The sequence below is a fragment of the Oncorhynchus gorbuscha genome, linkage group LG17 (assembly GCF_021184085.1).
Source record: "Oncorhynchus gorbuscha isolate QuinsamMale2020 ecotype Even-year linkage group LG17, OgorEven_v1.0, whole genome shotgun sequence".
NCBI lineage: Eukaryota > Metazoa > Chordata > Actinopteri > Salmoniformes > Salmonidae > Oncorhynchus > Oncorhynchus gorbuscha.
Genome location: NC_060189.1, coordinates 49,298,780 through 49,318,227, shown reverse-complemented (window position 1 = coordinate 49,318,227; position 19,448 = coordinate 49,298,780). Strand labels below are relative to the sequence as shown.

Genomic DNA, 19,448 nt, shown 5'->3' with positions numbered 1-19,448 from the left:
GGCAGGTTGCACAAGCTTCTGTCTCATTAATTTTACTTCCTGACACTGTCATCCAATGATTTATTACCTCCCGTCACAGGCTTCCTGATTGGGCTATTCTTCCTTAATGGGGTGTCATTAGTAAAAACATTAGTTTGAGCGCACCCCTTTCTCGGGAGGTTGATATCTGCTATGGCTCACAGGTTGATTGTTTCAACGAAGACTCTGGGAGGAATTGGTGCAGGAATTTGACACAATGCCATGTACCTGCTAGCAGTCGGTGGTGTCAGTGAATAACTCTTCTGGCACATTGTGTGATGTTGAGCAGCACACATATGCGTGTTTGTTGAAGTGGAATACATTTGTGTGTGTGCATTGGTCTGTGTTCATGCTCTCTTTCAGCCCCTCCGGGAGTCTTGGTGAATGAAAAAACAGAACCAACGTCTGGGAAGTAATTTACATGAATTTGCTGGTCAGGGACAGCAGACACACAGTCTATTAAGAGAAAAGCCAAACTCCAGTACCCCTCTGAGCCAGGAGACAGACAGTCAATCTCCCTCACACTCACACTGCCAGCCTTGGCCTGGACTCAGGTAGTTTACAGAGAGCCACTCTATGTGAGACTGGGCACTTAAGCTGCCCCTTGACTACGGCATGCATGTGTCCGTGTGAGTTGGGGTGATATTTTGAGTGTGTGCATGTGCAAGTTTAAGAGCACGTGTGTGTGTGTGTGTGATTGTCTCTGGCACACCTAGTCTAAAATGTTAGTAGAGGTGCTGACTGCTGACCAACAGCGAGTAAAGAAAGTCACACTATATAAGCTTCCAGTAATTTATTGGGTAAACCACAAACGTTTTGGCATCACTGTACCTTCTTCAGGGTAATGTCATGAATGTTTGAACCAGGTTATGTAGACAAACAGTGAAATTATATAATGTGCGACTCTCTGTCACACCTAGTAACACAATTAGTTACACACCAACTTTTAAATAGCACAAAAGAAAAACAAACTAGGCATTATTCCGAATCTGAACATATTCAATGTATTTTTCCGAACACATACAATGTAATATATTCTTCAAACAATAGATGTCGCTCGTTTGTTAATAAGTGATATTCGTTCTTACCTCGACGGGCACCATACTCCCATGTTGTTTTCGTTTGTGTATGTTGTTAGCTAGTTTACCATAATCTGAAGATATGGCTGAATATTCCAAAGTGAAAACAACAAAACTTGTTTTGAAAGGACTGAACAATGGGTGCGTTTATTTCTCAACATCGAATTCAATATTTGTTTGTGTAGAGTATGGCGAATCAAGCTGGCTAATAATGCTATCTAGCTAGCTATCATTCATTGACTGACCAGTCATGAACAGTTAGCTACTGGCTAATGTTAGCTAGCTAACTCTTTGCTATTTTCTTTTCCCCCCCGATTTCTAATTTGACCTTGCTAATGTTGATCCAAAATTGTCTTGTAGAAAGAAGAAGAAGCACAAGGATAAGAAGAGAAAAAGAGATGATGCGCAAGATAAACCGGATATTGTTGGTATGTTGTTTGCTGGTCAATCTGCAGCTAGCTAGATATGTAGCTAAATTGAAAAATGGTTATTAGGATATTCCACAAAGTAGCAAACAACTATGTTTTATTTCTGCTTTCTAGGTGGATGGTGGTGTATTAGTGGCTTTGGGGAGATTTCAGGAACGGTTGCGATAGAGATGCAGACTAATTCCTACATCCATGCCCTGGATACTGGTCTGTTCACAGTTGGTGCACCACATCAAGGTAAGAAAGGAGTGTCTTTAGCTAAATCTACCCACTATTTCCTTTATAGTGCACCACATCTCATTAGAGCCACGGAGAGCTCTGGCCAAACGTAGTGCACAATAATATAGGGAGTAGGGTGTCATGTGTTTTGTCATTAATGCATGATGATGATGCACACAATTTGCAGTGTGCCTTACTAGGTTGTTATGCTACTTGATTGGAAAGGGGGGAGTGTTTTGAGAGTCATTTTGTTTTTTGATACACCACTGTCGACAGGGTTCATTTTGTGGTGTGTGTGTGTGTGTGATCCTAAAATGTTATGCTAAGTGGTGTATGGAAGCGTTGTACTGCCTCAACCCAGAGGCTTTTGTGGTACAGTCCGTTAGGCTTTCACCTCTGCACCGCTTGAGTTAGGGGTCGAGTCCCTGTTACAGCTCTCACTCTCCTGTTACCAGGGAGCAGTGAGGGAGGTTTAACGTAGTGGAACTTTTGATTTGTTTACATACAGATTACTGTTTGAGACTTATGAAACACAAAGAGTTGGAGAGATTGCAAACCACGGGTGTCAAATAGTAGATGTCTGCACAATTCAAGACCTATGGGTAAATCCTTTTGAATTCACTCACTTTTTGACAGCACCCCGTTTGATTTGAACTAAACTTTCCATACCTATTTGCCCATTGTAGAATTGCTCAGAAAGTGAACACAAATCTTTGGGGTAGGGTTACTCATCACAAGACATGAACACTGAGTAGCCTTTAGTTTGACATTATTCATCACAGAAAAACTGAAAGAAATGCAGAATTTACATCACAAAAAAATTGCATAGAAAATAGCAAGAGAAAACATTCACTTGGATACATAATACATGGCATAAACATACTGCAGAACACTTGGATACATACACTACATGAGCAAAAGTATGTGGACACCTGCTTGTCAAACATCTCATTCCAAAGTCACGGGCATTAATATGGAGTTTGTGCCCCTCTTTGCTGCTATAACAGCCTCCACTCTTCTGGGAAGGTTTTCCACTAGACGTTGAAACATTGCTGCGGGGACTAATGCCGCAAGAGCATTAGTGAGGTCAGGCACTGATGTTGGGTGATTAGGCCTGGCTCGCAAAGATATTAGATGGGGTTGAGGTCAGGGCTCTCTGTGCAGGCCAGTCAAGTTCTTCCACACCGATCTCGACAAACCATTTCTGCATGGACCTCGGTTTGTGCATGGGGGCATTGTCATGCTGAAACAGGAAACTGCCTTCCCCAAACTGTTGCCACAAAGTTGGAAGCACAGAATTGTCTAGCATGTCAATGCTGTAGCGTTAATATTTCCCTTCACTGGTACAAGGGGCCTAGCCCGAACCATGAATAACAGCCCCAGATCATTATTCTTCCTCCACCAAACTTTACAGTTGGCACTATGCATTGGGGCAGGTAGCATTCTCCTGGCATCTGCCAAACAGAGAGAACGCGTTTCCAATGGCACTACTCCAGCCAACTCTTTGCATTGCGCATGGCTGCTCGGCCATGGAAACCCATTTTATTAGGACTGACGGTTTTTACGCGCTACGTACTAGAGGTTGACTGATTTAATTAGGGACAATTTCAAGTTTTCATAACAATCGGTAATGAGCATTTTTGGACGCAGATTATGGCCGATTCCATTGCACTCCACGGGGAGACTGTGTGGCAGGCTGACCACCTGTTACGCGAGTTCAGCAAGGAGTCAAGGTAAGTTGCTAGCTAGCATTAAACGTATCTTATAAAAACAATCAATATTAACATAATCACTAGTTAACTACACATGGTTGATGATATTACTAGTTTAACTAGCTTGTTCTGCGTTGTAAATAATCAATGCGGTGCCCGTTAATTTATCATCGAATCACAGGCTACTTCGCCAAATGGGTGATGATTTAATAAGCGCATTCGCGAAAAAAGCACTGTCGTTACACCAATGTACCTAACCATAAACATCAATGCCTTTTTTCAAATCAATACACAATTATACATTTTTTAAACCTGCATATTTAGTTAAAAGAAATTCATGTTATCAGGCAATATTAACTAGGAAAAGGGTGTCACTTCTCTTGCGTTCTGTGCAAGCAGTCAGGGTATATGCAGCAGTTTGGGCCGCCTGGCTCGTTGCGAACTGTGTGAAGACCATTTCTTCCTAAGAAAGGCCGTAATTAATTTGCCAGAATTTTAAATAATTATTACAAAACATTGAAGGTTGTGCAATGTAACAAATATTTAGACTTATGGATGCCACCCGTTTTATAAAATACGTAACGGTTCTGTATTTCACTGAAAGAATAAACGTTTTGTTCTCGAAATTATAGTTTCCGGATTTGACCATATTAGTGATCGAAGGCTCGTATTTGTGTGTTTATTATATTATAATTAACTCTATGATTTGATATTTGATAGAGCAGTTTAACTGAGCGGTGGTAGGCAGCAGCAGGCTCGTAAGCATTCTTTCAAACAGCTTGCTTGAATACAGCAATGTTTTATGACTTCAAGCCTATCAACTCCCGATATTAGGCTGGAAATACGATAGTGCCTATAAAAACATCCAATAGTCAAAGGTATATGAAATACAAATGGTATAGAGATAAATAGTCCTATAATTACTACAACCTACAAAACTTCTTAACTGAGAATATTGAAAACTCATGTTAAAAGGAACCAACAGCTTTCATATGTTCTCATGTTCTGAGCAAGGAGCTTAAACGTTAGCTTTTTTACATGGCACATATTGCACTTTTACTTTCTTCTCCAACACTGTGTTTTTGCATTTATTTAAACCAAATTTAACATGTTTCATTATTTATTTGAGACAGAATCAATGTTTATGTATTTATTATATTAAGTTCAAATAAGTGTTCATTCAGTATTGTTGTAATTGTCATTATTACAAATTTGTATTACAAATATCGGTATCAGCTTTTTTGGGTCCTCCAATAATCGGTATCGGCATTGAAAAATCATAATCGGTCGACCTCTACTACGCACTTCAGCATTTGTCCGTCCCGTTCTGTGAGCCTGTGTGGCCTACCACTTTGCGGCTGAGCCATTGTTGCTCCTAGATGTTTCCACTTCACAATAACAGTACTTACAGTTGACTGGGGCATCCTATGACAGTCACTAAGTCACTGAGCTCTTCAGTAAGGTCATTGTTTGTTTATGGAGATTGCTTGGCTGTGTGCTCACTTTTATTTCTTCATATACACCTGTAAGCAACGGGTGTGGCTGAAATAGCAGAATCCACAAATTTGAAGGGTTGTCCATATACCTTTGTATATATAGTGTATTCCTGGACATTTTCTTTTGATGATGGAAAACTGAATTTAAAAAAAGAGAGTAGGTCAACTTTGAAAATATGTAAGAGCTAAAATTACAGGCTGACTACACCGCTCGCATCGCAAAATAAATTAGAAATGTATATTATTCAATTATTGCATCCACACTGCTCGGGCGATCCAACGAGCGTCCAACGAGGGTTAAAATAGAAGTCAGTTCTATTTGTGACGCAGATCGCGCTGCAAGTCCTGCCTCTCCCATCGGTTTATAGAAGCAGGTGCCCACGTGCCATCTCCTCATTAGTTATATCCACGTGGGTGACTGAAAGACGAACGAGGTCAGTGGTGGTAATGCACCTAATTTATGAAACTTGCCAATCGCAATATAATGTCCAGAGAATAAAAAGCCTAATAGGAGGAGAGATGACTAGAAACGATTCGGTTGACCGTTTTATGTGTGGATTAATTGTCGGCGATGAGGACCTTGTGCATTTCAGGTAAAATAACAACTCAATGTTTATATCCCTGGACAAATTAGCTAGCAACAGCAAGCTAGCTAAATAGGACAGATTAGCTAGCAAGTGCAAGCTATCTAGCTAAATTTCCATAAATGTTTTGATATTTTAACCTGTGTGTCGTGATGCGTTTGGTGTGGGGGGGACAAAATAAATTTGTGCACGCGCGCAGCTGGTTTGGGTTCCATGTTATTGTACAGTCTGACAGCCGTGGGTAGTGTGGCATTTTCTTAATGTATAATACAGGCAGTAATAGAGGACAGTCTGTTTCTCTGAGCCTGATGGTGCACTCACATCCCTTTATTAGATGGAGCAGATGTGTGTTTGAGTGTGCATGTACCTTGCCAGGTGCACTGCAGCCTGCTCTGCAGTGACTGGAGCTGTGGTTGGACTGCTCCACTTCTGGAGATGATCCTCAGGGCCCTCCTCTGCACCCTGTCCAGTTGGGCCTGCTGCTTTTTGTTGCATCCAACTAACAGCACTCCACCGTGTTCCAGACCAGTCCTCACCAGGGTAGTATAGACTGTGACCAGATCTTCAGTGGGTAGGCCATTTCTGTCAAGAACAGTCAAAAAGTGCAGGTGTTTTGAGGCCTCCCCTCACTGACTGCTCCACGTGTGTGTCACCGCTGAGGTTAGAGTCTAGATGAAAATCAAGATACTTGGTTGTTGTTTCCACTGGTGCTTCCTGTCCTCCTGGGATGAGTGGTACAGGTTGTGGAGGGTCTCTCTAAAAGCATGTCCGGATTTCCATAGACTTTTTCCCGGTCAGGAGCATGTTGGATGTAGCCAACTCATCCAGTTGCTTTGCCTCCAAGCCCATGGAAGTGTCCTCCTGGATGCTGGTTAGTGGTATATGGCTTGGGACAGCCCCACATCATCAGCATACCCAGTGTCACTGAAGACAACTTTTCAAGTGGACATGTGATGGAGAAACGGATGTGGTGAGACCACGCCCTCTTGTGGCTCACCGGAAGTGGCTTCTGACCGTGGGGCTAAATTCGCCGGCATCCTTTACCTTCTTCCGCTGGTGTAGCTGTGGAACCAGGCCAGTAACCATGGACACAGTTAAATGTCAGCCAGATGTTGCAGGATCTTTGAGAGGGTAGTTGTGCAAGCTAACGCCGAAACACTTCTTAATCCCCTCGTTACTGTAGAATCCCTAGGAACTCAGCTGCTGAAATCAACTGTGATTCAAGTGACTTGCACCAATGATGCCAACCAGGGTATCTCCAACTTGGGTGGTCTGCACAACTCAAAACAGGTTGGCCCACTAAACTAAAGGTATCTTCGTGCCTCAGAAAAACTAATTGGAGCGTAGTTTCAATTGGAACTTGATTTGCCTATAATCATCATACATTATGGTTATAGTAAGGTTTGGTCTCAACTGGTAGCTTGAGCACACATTGTTTGAACTTAAATGGCTTAAGTCAAGGCGGTTCAACCATTTTAGATGGCAACGTCACTCAAGTTGTCAGAATAAGTCACTCTAAAATTACTGTAAATTCTTAAATGATTTCACTTTGTTAAGCCTTGCAATTCAAACTAACAAGATTAGAGAAAAAAAAATCTGAAGTGGTCCTGTTGATTGTTCCCTCTTATCAAGTCATTTTTTAAATGCAAGCCAGCCCAGCATGTCACTTGTATTTACTTACATTGTCTGCATCAGGGCCTCTCGAGTGGCGCAGCGGTCGAAGGCAGTGCTAGAGGCGTCACTACAGATCCAGGTTCGATCCCGAGCTGTGTCGCAGCCGGCCGTAACCAGAAGACCCATGAGGCAGCGCACAATTGGCCCAGTGTCATCTGGGTTAGGGGAGTGTTTGGCCGACAGGGATGTCCTGTGGCGGCTGGGCGCATGCACGATGACTTTGGTCGCCAGCTGTACGGTGTTTCCTCCTACACATTGGTGCGGTTGGCTTCCGGGTTAAGCGAGCAGTTTGTCAAGAAGCAGTGTGGTCCTTACGGGAGTTGCAGCGATGGGATAAGACTCTGACTACCAATTGGATATCACGAAATTGGGGAGAAAAAATACATTTTTTAAATATATATTTTTTTGTCTGCAACGGATTCTGTAATCCGGCATTATAGGCAGAGTAAATGGAGCTGGAAATTGTCAGGAATGAGTGAATCCCATAAGAGAATGGAGGAAGGTCCTAGTTCTCTCATGTTCCATTCTATTCTAATACGAAGAGAGCAAACCTTAAGAGCTGTAATAGACATTGCGTTCCATTAGCGTGGATAGCCTGGCAAAGCGGCAGGCAATTTTTAGTGTCATTAATTTGTGGAGAATAAGGGGGGGGAACTCCCTCATTTTTTTCCTCCATTTTCTTGATTTTTCGAAGACCGCCGCATTCGATGGCTGCCTGCGTGAAGTACCAAGCGTTTTGAAAATCAAAACCAATTTTGTCCTAAACTGTATAAGATTTAGTGGCGTTTTCGTTCTAAATCAATTTGAAATCACACTCTGAGAGAGTGGACATGTAAAATGAAAGGGAGAACTGAACTACTATGTTGTTCCAGAAGCTATTAGGACATTCATTTCTGCACAGCTTGCCGGGTAATGGTTTAGAGAGGTAGCTGGAATTGCTCCTCCACACACACACACACACACACACACACACACACACACACACACACACACACACACACACACACACACACACACACACACACACACCAGGCATTAATCCATTTCTTTGTCCTCTCAAGCATGTTATTGGATATCATCAATATGAATCCGGTGCTAGCTACGATTTATGGTGCCCATCCACTTGCAGACAATGAAATCATTTACATGGAGGAAATGTATTGCACAGCTCTGTGATGGGTTAGAATGCAACAAGGTAACAGGCAAAGATCCACATGAGTATCATTGAACTAATGTCATTGTGATTCCTTGCCTCTGAAATGGATAGTTTTGCAGCACAACTTTTAAATTGGTCACGTGTTTTCATACCACCAATTGGAATTGCGTCTGGGGTCCACGATAGATGGCATCTGTTGCGAATATCCGGACCCACATGGTAGGCTAAGGTGAAAACAGTAATCTCAAATCTAAAATGAACAGGAAAGATCAGCACAAACCATTTCATTTCGATAGTATGTTTACCGTTCCAAGTTGGCGTGCATGACAAGTTAGAGGGACATTGCCAACGTGTGCTGGAATCACATCTTTGAATCAAAGGCTCACAGATGACATGCTTAATCTCCCCACAGTTTGCCCCACTGACTAGCAGGCCAGAGCCCCATTACACCTGAGCCTCAGGCAAAAGGACTTGACTTGGGGGTGGAGCACCTAACCTAACTAGCCAAGCTAGACTAAATGGGAGTTTCCAGGCAAAGATTCTCTGCCCTAAGGCGAGACATGTTTAAGAAATGTTCAATAAAACCCCCTATCCACCCTCTGAAGACAGAAATGCAGACCTGAGATTCAGCTCACGTTTTTTTTATTGAAGAGGGGAAAATGCGCCAGGAGATAAAAACATCAACCATTCCTATTCCCTTGGTGAGGCTCTAACTCGGGAGGCAGGCACATTTTAAATGAGATGAAAGAGAAATAGAGTTACAGGGAGAGAGAGAGAGAGATGATGTTTCTGCACTTTTATGGGATTTTCAGTAAGAAGGAAACCCATCTAGAATAGTTTAGCCCTCTCAAGCTGAGAAAAGCCCTAGAGGTGCTTAGTCACTGGATTCAGGAGACGTTGTGAATGCCCTCTGAGTAAACTCAAGGGTCACAGGGAGCTATATGCCTGCTTTAGGGGATGAAATATGATTAGACTATAACCTGTCTATCTGACTATTGTGGTCTGAGAAACATGGAGGTATGTGAGCCTAGGGATTTTATTTGCTATCCCAATGCCCAAATGATTGCACACAGCGGTGTGGTTTCCCAATATGCATCAATCTGTCCTTGAAATTGACAGACTTTCCCCCTTTAACTTCCCTAATGTTGTGAGAACCTGTGATGGTCACATCCTTACGGAGTGTTTCTCTGTATGATTACCTAGCTTCCTTTCATCAGTGCCACTGATCTGTCAGGGCTCCCAAGTGGCTCAGCGGTCTAAGGCACTGCATCTCAGTGCAAGAGGCGTCAATATAGTACCTGGTTCAAATCCAGGCTGTATCACATCCGGCGGTGATTGGGAGTCCCATCGGGCGGTGCACAATTGGCCCAGCGTTGTCCAGGTTTGGCCGGAGTAGGCCGTCATTGTAAATAAGAATTTGTTCTTAACTGACTTGCCTAGTTAAATAAATAAAGGTTATATTTAGAGAAAAACATGATAGGTCAAAGCAATAGGGTAGAAATCCATCCAGAACTTTTATCCATCACTGATGAGAAAGGACACTAGGACATGAAGCTATATTGGGCAGAAATATTTGACATGTAAATATTCAGTATATTATACATCACATGCTAAGCAATTAGCCTATTAAAATGTTTCTGACTCCATAAAATGAATATATACAAGCAAGCATTGGGCAATATTCCAAGCATATAGATCCTAAGGTTAACTTACAGGACAACGCATGAACAACGTTGGGCTAGAAGTCTAGGAAATGAGAATTGATCATACAACCTTCCTCCATGGACTGGATACAGGATAAGAGTGAGAACAAAGGCATTTCATTCCATTTATAACATCTGAAGGTGTAACCTTTCAACCCAAAAACCAACCACCTTTAACCAATCAAACGATACCAAGTTACCAAGAATACCACACTCCCATGCCCAATCTCCACAGTGTCACTTTTTTTTTAAAGGCTTGTGTGAGACCAGTGTAAATAAGACAGAGGACCATAAAACCTTTTTGGATACAGTTCAGAGTTATACAAGATACATCCATATCAGTTAGCATCAGAGTTATCCTCAGTGAACAGGTTCCAGATAGATACCAAACATAGATATTAAAGCATTATTCTACCACTCATTTTATTGTCAGTCATCTGGATACTGTAACAGATATACATTTTGGCCCCTTAGAGGGAGAAGGACTGACTTGTCCTTGAGAATTGTCCTTTGTTCCTGGACAATTTGCCATGCAGCTCCAGGTGACAGAGAACAAAAATTAGGGCCGAGCCTACAAAGCCAGAGAAGAGTTTTGGAACTCAGGATAAGGATTGCCTATAATTTTACATCGGTCAGGGTGGGTTTAATCTCGTGTGGATGGACTACGATGACTAACGAGCAACAGTAGTCCCGGTGCTTTGGTTTTCCGTCGCTGGTTATTTGGCCAGATCAGGATTGTGTGACGACGGTGCTTAAGTTGGGGCGGGGAATTTCAAGAAATGATTACAGGTGGAACAATTTCTGAAAGGGTGGATGGAGCCTTTAGCTGAGAGTTTCTGTTTAAGGGGTTGGAGACTTCTCTAGTCTTATAGTATCTGTTCTCATACATCTCACCCCAGAACCTGATCGAGCATCTGATGGGATTACGCAAGATTTGAGGTCTGGGTTTCCGAGATTAGGGTGGGTGTAGGTGATCAATAGCACCCAACAGCAACGTCGTGTAGTAGCCCGAGGTTGTGTGTTTATAAATGACCATGAAGCATTAGTAAAACATGAAGGCTCTATCTCAGTACGTCTCAAGGGTAGACCCGCTGCTTGAGGAAATTATGCAAATTGTCTGTTTTCAGAATGACACACCGTGATCAAAATGCATTTTATTGGCACCACTGCGACAGATTTTCGTTTTTCTTTCTCAAGATCACGAACCTGGCGAGAGAACGTGAGAAATGCTAATTGTACACGTCTCGACACTCTGAATGTTAAGTCGGCAGAGCCAAGCTCCCAAATGTTTGAAGTGATAGTAAAGAGTCATCTTGTTTTTAATCCTCATTAAACCAAAACGAAGGTTCCTCTGGGATGATAAAGAGAGAATGCTCTGATTTTAGAATATCAAAAAGTGATTTGTGACTCTTTGATATTTGCAGACGACGAAGGGCCAGACCCCCCGGAGCAGTTCACTGCCATCAAGTTGTCAGACTCTAGGTGCGTATGAAGGGAGTAAATATCACCTACGCACATTTTATGTTGACTTCCTCTCCCCCCAAATCTGAATGGAATGTATCCTGGTGAGTTATAATAGACTTTGGAAGAACACTTACAGTCTCTTCAGGTATACAATTTTGTAAATACAAAATTGGATTTTAATTACAACGTTATAAAGGAGCATCGCTTCTGTTGTTCAAATGATCTTTGAATAGACTTTGGAAAAGTTGTTAGACACTCAAATCGACTTGCCATTATCCAGGAATTAATTTTGTTCTCCTGTGTCCCCCCCCCCCCCCCCCCCCCCAGGGTAGCCCTGAAGTCTGGCTATGGGAAGTATCTAGGGATCACCTCGGAGGGGGTCGTGGTGGGGCGTTCCGACGCCATCGGCTCCCGGGAACAGTGGGAACCTGTTTTCCAGGAAGTGAGTGAAGCAACTGCCAGTCAAAAAAAACATCAAAGTCAATGCATTTAACATATAAAGACTGTGATATAATGCCATATCATATAGAATTTGTTGCATAGTAACCCTAGGTATAGATAAAGCTCGTTTTCCTCACAGCTTGTTGCTTTGTTGATGCGTATCGGAGAGAAAGCTTGACGCTCTCTGCATATAATTGAGCTTTTACCTCGCAAATGGTGTATCAGCATGAGGTGAAACTCATCTGTCAACTAATCTCTTCAGTTCATTTCTGTTTTGTCTTCCATTTTTCTTCCAAGGGCAAAATGGCTCTCATGGCAGCAAATAGCTGTTTCATCTCCTACAGTGAAAGTGGGGACATTGAGGCCAAGAGCAAGTTGGCGGGGGAAGACGAGATGGTTAAGGTGATGTATATATTTCACAAGGTCACTCCCTAATCCCCCCCCCATCTATAATATAGAAATTACATCACCATCGGGGAGTCTGAAGTTGGTGACGGAATGAAAAAACAAAATGTCTCTGAACATTAGGGGGGAGCCAGGATATTGCTATTCAACATGCAGCTGTTTTGTGTTTTCCCCCTCTCTCCTTCTGCCTCTCTAAATGGTGATGAACAGATCCGGTCATGCGCGGAGAGGGAGGTCAAGCGGAACGACGACATTGCCGACGAGGACAGGGGCAACGTGAAGAACTGCGAGCTCAACTACGTGTATGTACCGTCTGTCTACCTATGTCACAGTGGCAGCAACATTTGCAGCGGTAATCATACAAGGTGGTGATTCCATGCCCTCTAGTCTAGAGAGGTTGTAACCCCTGTTGTACGGCTGGTCTTGTCCAAATGAACTTAATTCATGGTAAAGGTATAGGAAATGCAATGGCCATTTATGAAAAACTTGAAGACAGACCTTTGTCAGATATGCCCAACAAGGATCAACACTGAACTGTAACCTAAATTACAGTGCAGTACTGAAATTATACCATATACCAGTTCAGTAATGCATGCATCACAGTTAAAGGAAAACTCCACCCAAAAACTATATTTTGGTATTTGTTTCATTCGTCTATTGTTAATATAGTCCCAAAATCTTATCAGATTTAAGATATGTAACTTTCAAAATCAGAAATACAGCCGGTGTGATTTATTTTGCATCATATGATGCAAACTACAAGATTCTGGCTGCATATAAACTTCATTTTCAGCAAACTTCACATGTGTAAATATTTGTATGAACATAAGATTCAACAACTGAGACATAAACTGAACAAGTTCCACAGACATGTGACTAACAGAAATTGAATAATGTGTTCCTGAACAAAGGGGGTTGGGGAGGGTCAAAAGTAACAGTCAGTATCTGGTGTGGCCACCAGCTGCATTAAGTACTGCAGTGCATCTCTTCCTCATGGACTGCACCAGATTTGCCAGTTCTTGCTGTGAGATGTTACCCCAATCTTCCACTAAGGAACCTGCAAGTTCCCTGACATTTCTGGGGGGAATGGCCCTAGCCCTCACCCTCCGATCCAACAGGTCCCAGACGTGCTCAATGGGATTGAAATCCGGGCTCTACGCTGGCCATGGCAGAACGCTGGCATTCCTGTCTTGCAGGAAATCATGCACAGAACAGTCAGTATGTCTGTATGCTGGAGGGTCATGTCAGGATGAGCCTGCAGGAAGGGTACCACATGAGTGAGGAGGATGTCTTCCCTGTAATGCACAGCGTTGAGATTTCCTGCAATGACAACAAGCTCAGTCCGATGATGCTGTGATACACCACCCCAGACTATGACGGACCCTCCACCTCCAAATTGACCCCGCTCCAGAGGCCTACAGGCCTCGGTGTAACGCTCATTCCTTCGACGATAAACGTGAATCCGACCATCGCCCCTGGTGAGACAAAACTGCGACTCGTCAGTGAAGAGCACTTTTTGCCAGTCCTGTCTGGTCCAGCAACAGTCGGTTTGTGCCCATAGGCGACATTGTTGCCGGTGAGGACCTGCCTTACAACATGCCTACAAGCCCTCAGTCCAGCCTCTCTCAGCCTATTGCGGACAGTCTGAGCACTGATGGAGGGATTGTGTGTCCCTGGTGTAACTCAGGTAGTTGTTGTTGCCATCCTGTACCTGTCCCGCAGGTGTGATGTTTGGATGTACTGATCCTGTGCATGTGTTGTTACACGTGGTCTGCCACTGCGAGGATGATCAACTGTCCGTCCTGTCTCCCTGTAGCGCTGTCTTAGGCGTCTCACAGTATGAACATTGCAATTTATTGCCCTGGCCACATCTGCAGTACTCATGCCTCCTTGCAGCATGCCTAAGGCACATTCATGCAGATGAGCAGGGACCCTGGGCATCTTTCTTTTGGTGTTTTTCAGAGTCCGTAGAAAGGCCTCTTTAGTGTCCTACGTTTTCATTTCTGTGACCTTAATTGCCCACCATCTGTGAGCTGTTAGTGTCTTAACCTCTCTGGGATATGTGGGACGTTAGCCACCTCACCAACAGCCAGTGAAAGTGGCTGTTGCCAAATTCAAAACAACAAAAATCTCATAATTTAAAATTCCTCAAGTATACAAGTATTTTACACCATTTTAAAGATAGAATTCTCGTTAATCCAGCCACTGTCTGATTTCAAAAAGGCTTTACAGCGAAAGGACCACAAACGATTGTTAGGTCAGCACCAAGTCACAGAAAAACACAGCCATTTTTCCAGCCAGAGAGGAGTCACAAAAAGCACAAATAAAGCAAATTAAATCACTAACCTTTGATGATCTTCATCAAAGACACTCATAGGACTTCATGTTACACAATACATTAATGTTTTGTTCGCTAAAGTGCATATTTATATTACAAAATCTAATTTTACATTGGCGTGTTACGTTCAGTAGTTCTAAAACATGCAGTGATTGTCCAGAGAGCCACATCAATTTACAGAAATACTCGTCATAAATGTTGATGAAAATACAAGTGTTATACATGGAATTAGAGATATACTTCTCCTTAATCCAACCGCTGTGTCAGATTTCAAATTTAAAAAAACGTTACGGAAAAAGCAAACCATGAAATAATCTGAGTGCAGCATTCAGACAACAAAGCAGCCAAAAATATATCTGCCGTATTGTGTAGTCAGAAATAGCACTATAAATATTCACTTACCTTTGATGATCTTCATCAGAATGCACTCCCAGTTCCGCAATAAATGTTTGATTTGTTCGATAAAGTTCATGATTTATGTCCAAATAGCTTCTTTTGTTAGGGCGTTTGGTAAACAAATCCAAACGCGCGTTCAGGTCCAGCCGAACGTCAGACGTAAGGTTCAAAATTTAATTTTTTGTAGAAACTAGTCAAACTAACTATAGACTCAATCTTTAGGATCTTTTTATCATAAATCTTCAATAATGTAGGCCTCCCGGGTGGCGCAGTGGTGAAGGGCGCTGTACTGCAGCGCCAGCTGTGCCACCAGAGACTCTGGGTTCGCGCCCAGGCTCTGTCGTAACAGGCCGCAACCGGGAGGTCCGTGGGGCGATGCACAATTGGCATAGCGTTGTTAGGGTTTGGCCGGTAGGGATATCCTTGTCTCATCGCGCACCAGCGACTCCTGTGGCGGGCCGGGGCGCAGTGCACACTAACCAAGGTTTCCAGGTGCACAGTGTTTCCTCCGACACATTGGTGCAGCTGACTTCCGGGTTGGATGCACGCTGTATTAAGAAGCAGTGCGGCTTGGTTGGGTTGTGTATCGGAGGACGCATGACTTTCAACCTTCGTCTCTCCCGAGCCCGTACGAGATTTGTAGCGATGAGACAAGATAGTAGATTGGACAAGATTGGCTAACACGAAATTGGGGAGAAAAAGGGGGTCAAATTAAAAAAAAAATGTAGAAAAACAACGGAACGAGAGCTAACTCTCGTGACCGCGCCTCCCGAGCCTGTGGCACTCTGCCAGACACCTGGCTCATTCGCCTCTCATTCGACCCCCCATTTCACAGTAGAAGCATCAAACAAAGTTCGAAAGACTGTTGACATCTAGTGGAAGCCTTAGAAAGTGCAATATGATCCCATTTACACTGTATATTGGAATGGCAAAGAGTTGAAAAACTACAAACCTCAGATTCCCCACTGGTTGGATCTTTCTCAGGTTTTTGCCTGCCATATGAGTTATGTTATACTCACATACATCATTCAAACAGTTTTAGAAACTTCAGTGTTTTCTTCTATCCAATACTACTAATAATATGCATATTAGCATCTGGGACAGAGTAGCAGGCAGTTTACTCTGCGCACCTTATTCATCCAAGCTACTCAATACTGCCCCCCTGTCACCAAGAAGTTAATGAAGTTCCACAGGTGCATGTTCATTAATTGTTTATGGTTCATTGAACAAGCATAGGAAACGATGTTTACATTGTTTTATAATGAAACTCTTTGAAGTCATTTGGATTACAAATTATCTTTGAAAGACAGGGTACTGAAAAAGGGAAGGTATTTTTTTGTTGTTGCTGAGTTTATGTATTTTTGACATGCAAAACATTTTGGGGTGGAATTTTCCTTTAGACTTCACCTACTCATTCTCATAGTGGTGGGTGAAGTATTTTATGTAGGAAACACAGCCAGGAAGGTGGAGGGGTTGAACACTGTGACCTTCCGTAAGACAGACAGTGATTTCCCTCCAGTTTTCACCTGACAACCTTCCGCTCCGGCAAGATTTTGACAACTAAATCACAGGCCCGGATGCGCGAGGAGAAGGTGGGGGAAGCATAGGGGCGCCACTTCATCAATCCCACTCCCTTAAAAGGCTGAAGGGCCAAAGCTGCGGGGATGGAAACGAGAACGGAACGCCGCTGCCGTTTTTACGGCCTGTGGCGGCCCATTAAGTTCTGAGGGCTAAGCGTGAACAAGGCTGTCATTGTGTTCCGTTTCTCCTCTTCCCCTTTCAACTTCGTTTTCCGTTTTTTTTTATCTTCCCCCTCTCTCCATCGTTTTTATTTTATTTTGGAGGAAAACTCGAGGCAGATGGACTCATCATGTTGACGTGACGATAATGGCTGCTCTTGAGCCCGTCATCGTGATGTAGTGCTTAGCATCCCCGAGCGTGTTGCATGAACCGAGCACTGCCCGTGAATCATAAACCAATGACAGACTGTAACCACGGCTAGAGGGCCTAAATGTCGTTAGCGCGCCTTGTAAAAATCTATGCGTTTGTTTGCGGCCCTGTTGCACTCTGTATGTATCTACTTTCAGGACTGTTTACTTCAATGGAAATAGCACGGTACTTACACTCGTAAGTCGCTATATACACATTTGTCATTGATAATGGTAGTCTGGTTTATGCCCCAGAGAGTGCAATGTTGTTTATATTCTCTGACATTGCTCGTTCTAATATTTCTAAATTATTTTATTTGGGGGATTTGAGTGTGTTTTGTATCGTTATGTATTACTGTACTGTTGGAGCTAGGAACATAAGCATTTCACTACACTTGCGATTACATCTGTACGCGACCAATAACATTTTATTTGATTTTTGTTCACTGACGCTATTCTTTGTGTTTGACAGTGGTGTGACTGGTCCTTCTGTGTCTTATCATGAGACTTTGTATGATAACTGCGTGTGCAATAAGTCTCACTGAACACGGATTTCTGATATTACAGAAAGAAGTTCCAGAGTTTCCAGGACAGGCGGCTGAGGGTGAACGAGGAGGACAGCACCACACTGAAGATGGCCCGGAAAGACGGGAAGTTCCACGAAGAGCTTTTAGACAGGTGGGAGAACATCTTCATAAAGAGGCAAATCCTAAACTCATTTTCATTCAGTCTCCCATTGAGATCAATATATGAATGACATTTTATTTCAGTGGCTGTAGCTGCCCCAAACGAAACAACACACAAACGGGTTTTAATGATCAACACATTCAAATTTCCTTTCCAAGAAAATCACTCTGGAACTGGTCCAAATGACTGTTGACTTGTCACATGATAGCTATTTACATTGTCTGGTGGATAGTGGTGATGTAAGGACTAAAAATAATCACTTGTGGCTTTTTTTCGTTTTTTTTTGTCCACAGGAGAGCCAAGATGAAAGCAGACCGATACTGCAAGTGAAGATACAAGAGTTTATGGATTGTCCACTCGTCTTTGAATTCCTTGTGTTAAAATCAAAAAGGTTTTCATTTTTTATCATGAATAAATGTTATTTGGGTAAGAGAAAGTCATTTGTGGGATTGTGTCATTTCAATCCCTAAACCCCTTCCCTAGCTGGCTGCTCAGAAGGCCGATTAGCTTGTTTCACTGGGTTTTCCTGTGCGTTATCTCTCAGATAATAAACTGCAGTTGTGGTTACGGTGAGCTGGATTGTATTTCCTGTAAATCATTGCCAACATGCCTACCACCACTATCTTTGTTTTGCCCAGATCAGCAGACCTGTCAGATGTTTGGGACAGTCCATTGATGTTTGTTTATTAGGGAATACTGTAGGAAAGAGGGGGGTAAGTTGAGCCAGTCTTTGCTTACAGCATCACTCCGTCAAGGGAAGTATAGTATTCTTTCCAGCAAAGAAATCTACATATTTCAGGATGTTGTGTATCCCTGGAAATAATCTAAATTCATGTGACCATTTAGTTTTGAAAACAGCTTGGCAAAACTTACCCCTGGTATGTGGTAAACTGAGCCGCAGGGCAAGATAAGTTCCTCTATGGAATCGGTATCCCCTGCGTCCAATTTATAGTAGCTATTACAGTGAAATAATACCATGCTATTGTTTGAGGAGAGTGCACAATTATGAATTTAAATGTATTAATAAACCAATTAGGCACATTTTGGGCAGTCTTGATACATTTAACAGATATGCACTGGTTATATTGGATCAGTCGTCTAAAACTTTGCATATACACTGCTGCCATCTAGTTGCCAAAATCTAAATTGTGCCTGGGCTGGAATAATAGATTCTAGCCTTTCTCTTTCAAAGATGATGGTACAAAATAAATGCATGCTTTTTTCTTTCTTTTAGCAGATCAAATGTGTTATTCTCCAACATTAATTTCACAATTCCACAAACGGTATCAAGAATATGTAAATGTAAGAATATACATATTCTTTCTTCAGGTCCTGAGCTACAGGCAGTTAGATTTGGGTATGTAATTTTAAGGTGAACATTTAAAAAAGGGTTGGATCCTTTAAGCTGCTTGCAAATGTCTACTGAATGAAATATCACCATTACCATTTTAAAACCATGTCTATCTTTATTTCCCAAACACAATTCAACACAATTGCTTTGTCTTTTAATCATTTGAAGTATCTTTTAACAGTCTTACAAACATGTTATACTTTTAACATAGGCCAGGCAGGCCCTGTTATCTCATATCCCAGCCATAATGCCTTGCATTTCACCTGGGAAGAAAACAAACTTTAATTTTCTCAACTTGCCATTGGCTCAACTTATCCCAAGACAAACATTTTGACTATAATAACCCACACAGCTACAAGGATGTACCTT

General features: G+C 42.5%; 1 protein-coding gene across 1 annotated transcript; it reads left to right on the top strand.

Annotated features, from left to right (window-relative positions):
- Window positions 1-1,083: 1,083 nt before the first annotated feature.
- On the top strand, window positions 1,084-18,168 carry frg1 (FSHD region gene 1). Its single transcript, XM_046309564.1, has 9 exons — window positions 1,084-1,238; window positions 1,458-1,525; window positions 1,640-1,762; window positions 11,494-11,551; window positions 11,861-11,975; window positions 12,272-12,376; window positions 12,590-12,681; window positions 17,609-17,719; window positions 18,022-18,168. The coding sequence occupies exons 1-9, from the start codon at window positions 1,180-1,182 to the stop codon at window positions 18,056-18,058; spliced, it is 768 nt and encodes a 255-aa protein (XP_046165520.1). The 5' UTR covers window positions 1,084-1,179; the 3' UTR covers window positions 18,059-18,168.
- Window positions 18,169-19,448: the final 1,280 nt, after the last annotated feature.